The sequence below is a fragment of the Diabrotica undecimpunctata genome, chromosome 7 (assembly GCF_040954645.1).
Source record: "Diabrotica undecimpunctata isolate CICGRU chromosome 7, icDiaUnde3, whole genome shotgun sequence".
Classification (NCBI taxonomy): domain Eukaryota; kingdom Metazoa; phylum Arthropoda; class Insecta; order Coleoptera; family Chrysomelidae; genus Diabrotica; species Diabrotica undecimpunctata.
In genome coordinates this window covers 95,681,923-95,695,550 of record NC_092809.1, presented here as the reverse complement: position 1 = coordinate 95,695,550, position 13,628 = coordinate 95,681,923, and the positions used below count along the sequence as shown (strand labels likewise).

General features: G+C 29.3%; 1 protein-coding gene across 1 annotated transcript; it reads right to left on the bottom strand.

Moving 5' to 3' along the window:
* Positions 1 to 8,250: 8,250 nt before the first annotated feature.
* LOC140446867 (uncharacterized) lies at positions 8,251 to 13,105 on the bottom strand. The gene is made up of 5 exons (XM_072539442.1): positions 12,965 to 13,105; positions 12,756 to 12,848; positions 12,464 to 12,654; positions 11,532 to 11,866; positions 8,251 to 9,982 (listed from the first exon to the last, which is right to left on the bottom strand). The coding sequence occupies exons 2-5, from the start codon at positions 12,834 to 12,836 to the stop codon at positions 9,768 to 9,770; spliced, it is 822 nt and encodes a 273-aa protein (XP_072395543.1). The 5' UTR covers positions 12,837 to 12,848; positions 12,965 to 13,105; the 3' UTR covers positions 8,251 to 9,767.
* Between the last annotated feature and the right edge of the window lie 523 nt (positions 13,106 to 13,628).

The window sequence follows — 13,628 nt, the reverse complement described above, 5'->3', positions numbered from 1 at the left end:
AAGTAATTTGGCACTCTTTGGTTTTTAGTGATCACTAAGTATATATTTAAAATGTTCTAAAAATACTGTTAATGGTAACTATTATATGGAACTTCGCCTTCTAGATGAAGCCAATGTACATTTTTAACATATATCGATATGGCAAGTTATCAACTACCGTATACGTTATTCAGTATGTGGAACAAAGATAACACTTAATTGTTTGAATACGAGTGAGACACAATCCACGCATATTGGAGTAGCGAGTATAACTTTTAAACAGTGTTGCAAAATTTTTGTTACACATATTTAAATCCACTACAGTTCATTGTAGAATTAAAATTAATATTGCCCCAACAAAACTTATATGAAGTAATCATGTAACTGTTATTTTTTAAACGATTATATCATTACTTGATTAATTAATAAAGAACACTGAATTGAGAAATTGATATGTGACAACAGCGTGAGCTAAATAAATAACGCACTTCAGTACACAGACAAGTAGTATAAACGGTGTTTCCCCTCTACGAGTGCATGATTTCTTCTCAAAAGAATAGGCGGTGCTTATCTGTAGAGCAGGTTTATGGCCTATCTATTTGATTTTTAGCTGTGGTGGTAAAAGGTTGAAAACAAATAATTAATATGCCAAGCGTATATTTTCGAGAAGAAAAGATTCAAATTGTGAAATTGTATTATGGGAGCCATTCTATTGTAGAAATAATACAGTTATTTATTGCTGCTTTTGAAAATCGCCCAATTCCGAGAGAGAAAACAGTACGATCAATTGTTAAAAATTTTGGTTTATTAAGAACTTGAAAATTTCGGTTACATAAATACCTGTATGAAATGTCGTCCAACGGATCAACCACGATCGAAACAAATCTCTGTTGAACACGAAGCTCGCGAAATGCAAGTTTGTTTAACTGCTGTAGAAACGCTTGGTTTGAGTAGACAAATTGCGGACAAAGTTGACCTAAAGGAGAGAACTGTAAGGAAAATTTTAAAACGAAATGAATACAATTGCTATACAGTGCATACCACACAAGAACTTTTTCCAGACGATCATTTTAAACGTATGGATTTTTGTGAAACTATGATGGAGAAATCGAATGAGAACAATAACTTTTTAAAAAACGGTTTTTTTTTTCGATGAATCTTCACCCACAATCCATAAACGTCATAATCCATCCTTCGTCCACTATTGGTGCGGATCGTTATAATGAAAACACAATACCCAAAGAAATTAAATGTGTGGACTGGACTTTATAACGATAATATAATTGGTACATTTTTTATTACGGGAAATCTAAATGGACGTAAGTATCTAGATTTATTACGCAATCAGATTATTCCAGAAGTTCGAAACCTTGCGATCAACTTCGATAATGTCTGGTTTCAACAGGATGGTTGCCCAGCACATATGCAATCGAAGTTTGCAAACATTCCTTGGACGATTAATTTCTACACGACGAACAATATAATGACCCCCTTGATCACCAGATTTAGCACCTTTGGATTTTTATTTGTGGGGAATGCTACAATCAAAATTATATCGGCATGAATTCGAACGAGCCAAAAATTAAGCAGAATTGCAAGAAAAAATTGTCAACTCTGTAGTCAGGTACAGCCAAATCAGCTGAATGCAATGAGACTCGCTTTAGTTGATAGATTCGGATTTTGTTTAGCGCAAAATGGTGGTTTGTTCGAACACTTAATTGGTTAGAGATTTTTTTTTAAAATGCATTTTAATTTATTTAGAATAATTTTTTAGTTGGTTTTTTCTTATAAAAATAATATTTATGTTTTGTTAATGTTAAGTTAATTATTGTTTAATTTCCAAGCTACCACAGCTTAAAACCTACAAGAATTGCATTTAAGCCTCGAATATAAGTGTTTGAGTTTTTCTTAAGGTTTACCGACTGAAAGTTGGCGACGAAATAATTTTATGCAAAGAACTACACACTCCTCGGCAGTATCTGATAATTATTGAATGTCGGATTAAAATTGTACGACTCATTAGGGGAATAATGCGTTGTTGCCACACATCAATTCTTTAAATCAATGTTCTTTGTTAACTAATTAAGTAATTGATAGAATCGATTAGAAAATAACAATTACGTGGCTATTTTATTTAAGTTTTTTTTGGGACAATGTTAATTTTCATTCTACAATGAACTGTAGTGGATTTAAATATTATTTTACACTCATGTATCGGACTAAAATTTTAGAAGGAAAGGTAACAGAAATATAGCAACACTGTTTAAAAGTCATACTTACTCCTTCGAGATGGTGACTGCCTCTCACTTCTATTCAAACAATTAAGTGTTATCTTTGTTCTACATACTGAATAACGTATACAGTAGTTGAAAATTTGCATATATATATATATATATATATATATATATATATATACATTTAAGAAATGAAATTACAACAGATACATCTTGCACAAGAGCAAAAATGTTAGTTTTCTAATATCTACCATGGTTTATAGACCGAGAGCTGGTAAATAACTTTTTAGAAAATTGGTGCACAAACCATATTACAACATTCTTAAACTATTCAAATGTGTACTCAAAATTATCTACCTTTAGTCTAGTTCTCGGATTATAAACATTTTGCAGTGAAAAAAATATATCTGCTTAAAAGATATATATATATATATATATATATATATATATATATATATATATATATATATATATATATATATATATGTATATATATATATATATATATATATATGTATATATATATATATATATATATATGTATATATATATATATATATACGCGCGCAACCATACGCCACGCTACTATACACAATTGAGCACATTGAGCTAATATGGTCCTCGATGTTCCCACTTTTTACAATGTTTTATCCCCAATGGTGTGGCAGTGCAGTCAGTTCAGTTACTACCCCAGTCTTTCTGTGAAAAATCATCGATTTCATGTAAAAATCTTATACAGGTTTTTGAAGGTTCTAAAAGGTACATGAGGGATAGCTGATAACAAATCCTTAAAGACGTACAGCTAATTTTGCTTTGTTGTTTTTTAATAACCATAAATAACTCGATATTCAATCGAGGCGGTGGCTAGTATAAGGGCCTATAGACCATGGGCCCTTCTTCCGGTGAACACAGAACTGAACTCTTTATGTTGTACTCTGTCAGTCTACCAATTTTTTCTGCGATATTACGGTTTTTTACGTTGGTACAACACTTTTTTTAGTGGAGTGTTGGCACTGCTGAGAAAGATTTGTGCCTCTAAATCAACTCTGTTTTGGTGAATTTCTCACAATGTGATTGAGGTTATGTTATATTTTATACTGTAACTTTAAATGTATTTTAAACCAATGGCTAGTCGTAAAGCTATTTTAGATAACGCGGTGAAAAAAGGGGCCAAAAAGAAAATTGTTCAGAAAGATCATTGGAAAGAAAACGTGGCAAAATCTAAGAGACAGGGTGGACAGGAGTATGTGTCAAAATTTACGGAAAAAACTATAGAGAGTAAGATATTTTCTGTTGTCCGTAAGTTTTGTGTACAAAAATGTTTTGCAAAAATAACTTCGCAAGATCAAAAGCGTTTATTTTACTCTTTTTATGATACTGGTTTAAAAAAAATAACAAGACACTCTTCTAGCAGGTTGTATGGCATTAGGGAAGCCTCCAGAAAGGTATAGAAAGATAGAAAATCCCAAAATTAGCAGACAGTATCAATGGAAGCTTAAAACTTCTGGTTGTGATGTGCCCGTATGCCGTTCCTTTTTTGTTGACTTATATCAAGTAGGAGTGAAACGTGTAACAATATTACAGAAAAAAATTGTTGAGAAAACTCTACTTGATGAAAAACGTGGAAAACACGGAAACCAAAGAAAAATTTCAGATGATGTTTATTCTATGGCTTTAGAACATTTAAAATCTATTCCACATAAACCAAGTCATTACACACCTGTAAAAACAAACAGATTGTACTTCGAAAACCCAGACCTAACGATTAAGAACATTTTTGAGCAGTCTCAAAAGTTGTTTAAAGACACTACTGGGAATAATCTTACCATGAAATACAAGACCTATTTCTAGTTTTTCAGAGAAATTTTACGTTCAAAAAACCAAAGACTAACACATGTGATTATTGTCGTGAGTGTGAAATCAAACTAGAAAAGAACCGGAAAGATGAATGCCGTGTTGATTACAATCTCCATAAAGAGAGACTCGAGACATATTCCAAGCTAAAAAATGATTACTTTAGAAAAGCAACAGATGATAGTAGCATTCTTGTCCTGGAATTTGATTATGCAGAAAATCTAACGCATAATAAAAAAGACTTTTATGGATGTATGTATTCAATATACAAGTGCATAGTGATGGGTCATTAGATGTATATTCCTTCACAGAATCTCAATGTAAAAAATGAGCAAGTAGTGTTGCTTCATTCATCTTAGGAACTAAGGGATCTTAGGATCTACATCTACTTAAGGATAGGCCATTCTTCTAGCTACCGCCTCAATCATTGTTTTTCAAAACAATGTTTTTTGTAAACAACATTTCTGTACATATAAAGAAATCAGTCAATATTTGCAGAAACCGTGAAAACCCTGTAATTTAAGCCACAAATAAATTTTGCATCTCTCAACTGGTTAGCGCACACAGCTCACGTCTATTGCTATCATTCCCTGTGTCTAATAGCGTGGCGGGTACTATATATATGCTATATATATATATATATATATATATATATATATATATATATATATATATATATATATATAAATACGTTCAAATTATCGGGTATAGGGGTCTATAATAAAAATCTTTCTTTTTTCTAAATTACTCAATATTTCGCTATTTATTTAAAAGCTTCCTCAGGAGTAAACTAAAAACAATTTGAACATTACAAAAAATGGCGTACAAATAAATTTTAAAACACTTACAGAATTTAAAAGATTTCGCAAATAAAAACTGACATTGAAGTATTTGAAATTTTGAATGTCAAAATTAAATTGTCTTAAGCACGTTCGTTACAGCTATACGATGAAAAATTAAAATTATTTCAAATGTAAAAATAAAAATAACAATAAAAGAAAAGTTAGAAGAATAATATTTATTTGATGAATTATGAAGGTTAAATTATTAAATTATTAAATTTTGTTCAATATGTTACAATATATGTTACTTAACTGTCCAGTGTCCGTTTTATAATTTAAAGTGTTTTTATTTTTATTAATGTAATACATTTCAAGAAATAATCTACTTTTGTAGTTATCAGCCTGTGCCAAAATGTGAGCTTTGTTATAGTCTAGCATATGACCAGTGTTTTCATAGTGTTCAACCACTGCGCAAGTATTTTTTCTCAAGCGGCAATCACTTTTATGTTGTGTGATGCGTTGTTTTAGCCATTGTGATGTTTGACCAATATAGCTATTTTGACATCCCAAACAAGGTATTTCATAAACGACATTACTTTTATATAAGGTTGGTACTGGGTAATGTATAATATAAGTACTTTTATAAAAAACAGGATAATGTCCATTGTTGATGACAACTTTTTACAAAAAAATCTGAACATAATATACAAAATTTTTCGTAACAACGGATATCCTAAACAAATTTTAAAAAAACTGATTTACAGCACTAATTTCTATGACGGTCCCGTCCATGATTCTAATAACAAATCAATCAAATATAAAAAACTTCCCTTTATTAATGGTCTAACTCATTCTGTCATATCCATATTCAAAAATGTTCCTAATATTAGTATAGCTAAATATAATACCATGAACAGCAAACAACTATTTTCAAAAATCAAAGACCCAGTACCAACCTTATATAAAAGTAATGTCGTTTATGAAATACCTTGTTTGGGATGTCAAAATAGCTATATTGGTCAAACATCACAATGGCTAAAACAACGCATCACACAACATAAAAGTGATTGCCGCTTGAGAAAAAATACTTGCGCAGTGGTTGAACACTATGAAAACACTGGTCATATGCTAGACTATAACAAAGCTCACATTTTGGCACAGACTGATAACTACAAAAGTAGATTATTTCTTGAAATGTATTACATTAATAAAAATAAAAACACTTTAAATTATAAAACGGACACTGGACAGTTAAGTAACATATATTGTAACATATTGAACAAAATTTAATAATTTAATAATTTAACCTTCATAATTCATCAAATAAATATTATTCTTCTAACTTTTCTTTTATTGTTATTTTTATTTTTACATTTGAAATAATTTTAATTTTTCATCGTATAGCTGTAACGAACGTGCTTAAGACAATTTAATTTTGACATTCAAAATTTCAAATACTTCAATGTCAGTTTTTATTTGCGAAATCTTTTAAATTCTGTAAGTGTTTTAAAATTTATTTGTACGCCATTTTTTGTAATGTTCAAATTGTTTTTAGTTTACTCCTGAGGAAGCTTTTAAATAAATAGCGAAATATTGAGTAATTTAGAAAAAAGAAAGATTTTTATTATAGACCACTATACCCGATAATTTGAACGTTTTTATAAATTATTTTTTTGTCGAAATAATCACTTCTAATATATATATATATATATATATATATATATATATATATATATAGTAAACTTTTAAATATTGGGGAAATCTGCAAGAAAGACTCTAATGAGTAACAATTGTTTCGCAGAACGTTTTCGCCAAAGAGAATTAATTTGGCTTCTTCAGGGCTGAAAGAGAATAAATTATAATTAGCTACCATATATTATATATTAAAACATTATTGCTCTTACCGTAACTTAGAATTGTAGAGTTAGAATATTAAAAAACTTTGCTAGTAACATACTGGTGTTTTTTGTTACTATGTGTAAAAAAAGTTTTTTTTAAGGTTTTGAAATGTATGGTAGCTTTGAACTTAACACGCAAAGGTTTACCCAAGGTTAATCGAAAAACCCAATGTAACTACATTTAAAAGGAGGTAATTCTTTGAATTGTCGGCAATAACTAAATTTTTGATTTTTAGAAAGTTTAAAAGTGAGGTTCTGTTTTAGCCAGAACGCAAGCGCTGACAAATTCAGTAGTTCTTATGAATCTTTATGTCGTTAAGGTTCATTGGTAAAAACGAATGAAATTAAATCCCAGTATAGGGAAATATTATTTTGATTTTCTTTATTTAATTATATGATGTAGGAATTGTTGCATCAGTCAAACATCTCAATTATTGAAATCACGTATTACACTACACAAAAGTGATTCTCGATTTCACCCTGACCGTTGTGCATTAGCCAAACATGTCCATTCCACTGGTCATCTCATGGACTATACGAACAGTACAATTCTCCACCGTGAGAAAAATAAATCTAAAAGAGAGTTCATTGAAATGTCTTATATTTTCCTTAACGATTTCTCCATTAATGTTAAGAGTGACATTAAGAATCTAAGCGATATATACCACTTCTTACTTAAATCAGATACAAAGAACAATACAACATCACAGATAACTAACTTGACTGATATATCCATTAACAACTAACCTACCTTTATAATTAATTTTCATTAACTAAAAAAGATAACATTCCCTTGCTTTTCTTAGATACATCTCAATAAGATATAATAATACATGAACAATAGAATATAATTAAATAAAGAAAATCAAAATAATATTTCCCTATACTGGGATTTAATTTCATTCGTTTTTACCAATGAACCTTAACGACATAAAGATTCATAAGAACTACTGAATTTGTCAGCGCTTGCGTTCTGGCTAAAACAGAACCTCACTTTTAAACTTTCTAAAAATCAAAAATTTAGTTATTGCCGACAATTCAAAGAATTACCTCCTTTTAAATGTAGTTACATTGGGTTTTTCGATTAACCTTGAGTAAACCTTTGCACGTTAAGTTCAAAGCTACCATACATTTCAAAACCTTAAAAAAACTTTTTTTGCACATAGTAACAAAAAACACCACTATGTTACTAGCAAAGTTTTTTTAATATTCTAACTCTACAATTCTAAGTTACGGTAAGATCAATAATGTTTTAATAGATAATATATGGTAGCTAATTATAATTTATTCTCTTTCAGCCCTGAAGAAGCCAAATTAATTCTCTTTGGCGAAAACGTTCGGCGAAACAATTGATACTCATTAGAGTCTTTCTTGCAGATTTCCCCAATATTTAAGAGTTTACTATATATATATATATATATATATATATATATATATATATATATATATATATATATATATATATATATATATATATATATATATATATATATAATTATGTTATAAAAACCACCAATCACAATATTGGAATATCAAGTATAGAAGTATATAATGTATTCTCAAATATGCAGGTAGTTAAATACCATGAAATGATAAATAATTCAGATGTTTATAAATGCACATTAATTGTTGGAAAAACGTTTCCTTACTTTCTTTAAATGTATGACCTAACTAATTTTATCGTTGCGTCTCTTACGCCGGGACACAGTCTCTGATATGCAAATAAATATCATCAGTAAATAAAGATGGTTCTAAGATCAACTAAATTTTTTTTATAACGAAGATAATTCATTTTTAATAACAAAATATAATATATTTAGTTTCTTCTGTTTATTTCTGTGAAAATAAAATTCATGTGTAATATACAATGCAGTACACAATTAAAAATATAAGGAAGTTATCAAGTTATCAGTATATACAAGTAAATTGAAGATTCTGATTCTTTTAATCTGTGCCTTCTAAGAATTGCAAGGCAAAACAGACGTTGATAAAGATGTTAATAGAGACATGGGGAATCTAAAAATTGTATTCCATGTCATGTCTCCTCAACTAAGCAAAAATCCTTAGCGAATTTGGTTTCTAGTACTCGTACAGATTATATCGGAATAAAACGAAAAAGAAAGTCAAGATTTGATTTCACGTACAGTGCGTCTGTGTATCTATCCGCTTATACATATTTCACTCTAATAGGGATCTTCAGAGACAACTATTCACAGTCGCTCTGAAAGTGAAAATAAATCTTTTCTTTCTTAGGAAGCAACTCTAACATGGCTTTGTATAGACGCAAATAGCGACATCTGATATTAAAATCCGTAAACTAATTTTTGCAGGAATTCAAAATAATATCAAAATTTAGACCTTAATAACTATTACAATGTATGAATTAACATATGTAATCAATTTATTGTTGTTTGTTTGTTTATTTTATTATTTGTCTGTCATAATAAATATAATATAATGTCAGACCAATCAAATACACTGCTCAAAATGATCAAATCTTACTAAGAGTTGTATCAGTTTTTTTAGGAACCAGCTGTACAGTTATTTTATGTAATTTTCTCATATATTGTATAGGTCACCATTCTGTTATTATATTGTTGTGTGGACTTTCCAAAGTGGTTCTCCTTGTCCTATAGCAGAATGTTATTTTCAGTAAATTTTATTGTATACATTGAATGAGTCTGAAATTCTCTGTAGTCTCTCTGCTGTGTCACATTATTATGTTATCCACTTATAACAATCTTATCTACTACATTAATACATATCTTTTATAGCAGTTAAAATTTAAAGGGTTGTTTACTCTGTAATTAGTGTCTGCAATAGAATATATTGTGAGCAACAACTGTAAAAGATGAAAATAAGTGCTGTTATTTTCAATAAGCTGTTAAGAAATAACTTACATCAAAGTAAAATAGATATATCTAACATAGATATATTTTTTGATGTTTTGGTAAAAGAATTTTCTTTTGATCGTAAAACCATCATTTTAAAAAATATATATAAAAAGTATATTAAAATAACTACAATACTTGAGCCAAAGAATGGAATGAGACATCATTGACAACTTTATGATTATTCCTAATATGAGAACTAAGATTTCCTGATTGAACGAAAGCTTTGTCACAAAAATGACATTTGAAAGGCTTTTCATCTGTATGGAGACGAATGTGATTGTTGAGATTACCTGATTGCGTAAATGCTCTGTCACAGTGAGGACATTTAAAGGGTTTTTCACCTGAAAACAAAAAATACACTAATTAGTTTGTTTCTCTCCGAGACAATATAATAGATTTGCACGAAATTGGTAATGCAAGGAGTTTGTTAAACTGTATAGGACAAATAAATTAAATATTCTTTCTAGTATGACTAAAGATCACAAACACCATCTCAGTCTCCTAAATTATACAGTTAAGCACAGTTTTAAAATATAGACTTAGAAACTAAGTTAAATTTTAATTTTACGTGAAGTTAGCAGATTTTAAAAAATCCTTCTCATATGACAGGTGGAGAGCTACTACGAAAGCCACTAGTCCAATTGAGTGTATTTGGGAAAAAGAGAAGATGTCAGTAGAATTGACTTGCTGGGCACTTACTTGTTAAGTTATACACAATATTCATTGATTTCAAATAGGCATATGATAGAATTAGGGCCTGCGTAGAGCAAGGGGTAGGATGCTTGCCTCGCATGCCGGTGGTCCGGAGTTCGAATCCTACCGCCGGCAAGAACAACTAGACATTTTTAAAAATGTCTATAGGCCCCAGGTTGACTCAGCCTGAATAAAATGAGTACCTTGGGTAAAACCAGGGGTAATAATAAGCGGTTGAAGTGTAGCACTGGCCATGTTACCTTCCTTGTATACCGTAGGCCCTAGATATAGCAGACTACCCTGCTATACTCCCAAAGCCGCGAGCAGTATAAAACGGGAGACTATTATTATATGATAGAATTAATAGGAAAAAAGAGTTTTAAATGAGTCAGCTGGGTATTCCAAGTATATTGGTAACAAAAATCAGCTAATAAAGCTAAAAGTAACTTGGTAAGCTAACAAAGCTGACCTTAAGCAGAACCAAAAATAAAGATGTGAAATGGTTTACAATAAAAGACACTTTTCAAGTTAAAAGAGAGCTAAGGCAAGAAGTTGGACTACAGATCACTTTGTTCAATTTACTTCTGGAAAGCATGATTTAGAAAGAAATGAAACAATTTTCAGCAAGCAACATCAATGCCTAGCTTTTGCTGATGATTCAACACTACTGGCTAAGGCAAAAATGAAATTAATAAGGCTATTTAAAAAATTATAAAGATAACCAAGTATGGTAGGAAATTAATATTAAAAAATCAAAATAGATGATTATTGGAAGGAGCCACGATATAGAAAGAGTAAATGTGGCCTCTTCAAGGACTATTCTGCACACTATAAATAAATATTTAAAGGTTACTAATTTAAATAAGAATAAAACTACTTTAGATTATAAAAAGATTTTTAACCTTATTCCCTATTTTTGTTACTTTCTTAAATCTCATATAACACAATATAATACAACACAAAATTTTTGACCTATTTGATGTTATAGGAACAATACCTATATCTAAAATGTATCCAAACTACTGCCTTGTCTGCAGCAACATCACAAAATCATACTTAATGCAAATATGGTTTATATAGACAGATCACATTTGTTTCTAAAAGTCTAGTTATGTTCTGATGGGCTTATCTTAGGTAAAACAGAAAAAGAATCATAAATATCCAGTTTGGGTAAAATATAGATTTAAACTCACTTACCTGTATGAACTCTCATATGATTGACTAGATTACAACTTTGTGAAAATGACTTATTGCAAATTTCACAGGTGTGTGGTCTTTCCCCAGAATGAGTTCTCATGTGGATTGCGAGATTGCTTGCAGTATTAAAAGTTTTGTGACACAAGTTACAATAGAGGCTTTCTTCTGGAGCTCTAGTTAAAATATCATGTTTTAGTAAATGGGTTTTCATTCTTCTGAAAAATTTTTTGCATATGGGACATTTTTCTAAAGGACTGGATTTTCTTTTGGTATATGTTTGACCTGCACTTTGAGCTTCATCTTGGGACACTAATCGCACTTTTTCTCTTGGAGATCTAAAAAGGTGTGTTATTTATAACGAAGAATTAATTGAGGTGCAATTTTGTTTTGTAAGATGTAAATATGATTTTTTTTTCAAAATTCAACTGAGTGAAACTTCTAAAATATACTCTAAAAGGTAAGTTTTTAACTATAGATCAAGTCCATATATAATATAGTAGAAAAGTCACTAGAAGAAAAGAAAGTTTGCACCTGTCTTCCTTGTAGTTGTGCAAGCTTTTGATAAGTATAGCACTAAGGACTTAATCAATTAAGCAAGATGTTACAAAAAAAAACACAAACTTATTGAAATTATACATTTCGGATAGTTTTTAGGATTAAATAGAAGAATGTTAAAGGTATATAAAATTCAAAATGGAATTGCTATATTGGAATAAACTGGAACATGTTAATTAGAATAAGCCAATACATATTAATATTATACTAAACCAAAGTCTACTGAAAAACTTTTTAATTTAATTTTAATTTTATATAGGACAGACAAATGGAGAAAATATGCTTAATGTATGTACAAAAATTCATTTTCACAAATCAGGATGCACATTTTTCAATAGAAGTTCCCTATGACTTAATAAAACTAATATTTTCCTTACCTAGTAATGCTGTGCACTTTATTGTTAATATCATCATTTGATGGAGAAAATTCTTTTTGAAACAATCTTATCTTAAACTGTGGTTTTTTCTTTCTAACAGGTATAATTGAAATCTCTGGTCCAATTGAATTTATAATTCTTACATTTTCTATATTACCTCCTCTTAGCGGATCAGAATCACTTCCACAATCCTAGAAAATTAATGTGCGTATAGGTAAAAAATATATAGCACAATCCAATCATGAAAATGCATAAACATTTTTAGACAACAAACAAAAATCTAATTATTTACCTCCTCCAAATCATCCTCATCATTTATTATCACCACAGGTTCCAGAGATGAGTGAAAGTCATCATCATCGCTGATATCCATATTTATATAGAGCTGAAAATTGAATTTATCTTTTAAATTTTAATTTTTTTTTTATTTTTGTTTTCTTGCAATACAAAAATAAACAAACACATTAACCTGAACATTATTACTAAAAATGAAATAAATACCTATAGGAATATTTTATACTCCTGGTGTAATGTTAAAAGGAATGAAAATTTGATTACAGATTAAAAATAAATCCAGAAAATTCGGATCATAAGCCAAAATTCTAACATTTCTTAAAAAATATACAAAAAATCCGCTTTCCTGTCAAAATACTGTCTTTCCTAATCGATTGAGAGCATGATGTATGTTGTACCAACCTTATTTGTCAATTAATATTAAAATTTTATGCAAAGAAGAAGAGTAAAATATTTGTTGAAATTCAAAATCAAATTATTAAAAATAATAATATAGATTTTAAAATTTATGAAATTAGTATTTTGTAGAAATCAGTAATGACTAAATCAATGATTTTATTTTCCAAGTTTCACAGTTTTATACAGTTATTTAAATGATTATTGTTATCATTATAAATCTCAAATTGTTTTAATACACATTTATCATGATCATGGGTACATTTAAATGCTCAAGAAATTATAATAAAACTTAAAAATTTTCTAGAAGTTCACTCTTCCCTAAAGTTTGATTGATATATGCTGTAGCATTCATGAATAGTTAGTTATAGATTATCTTACTCCAATACCAAATCCTATTAAAATTGGTTAACTAGGCAGAATGAAACTATTTTACGAGATTTTTAGATTAATGAGGTCGAAAGAGAAATTTGAT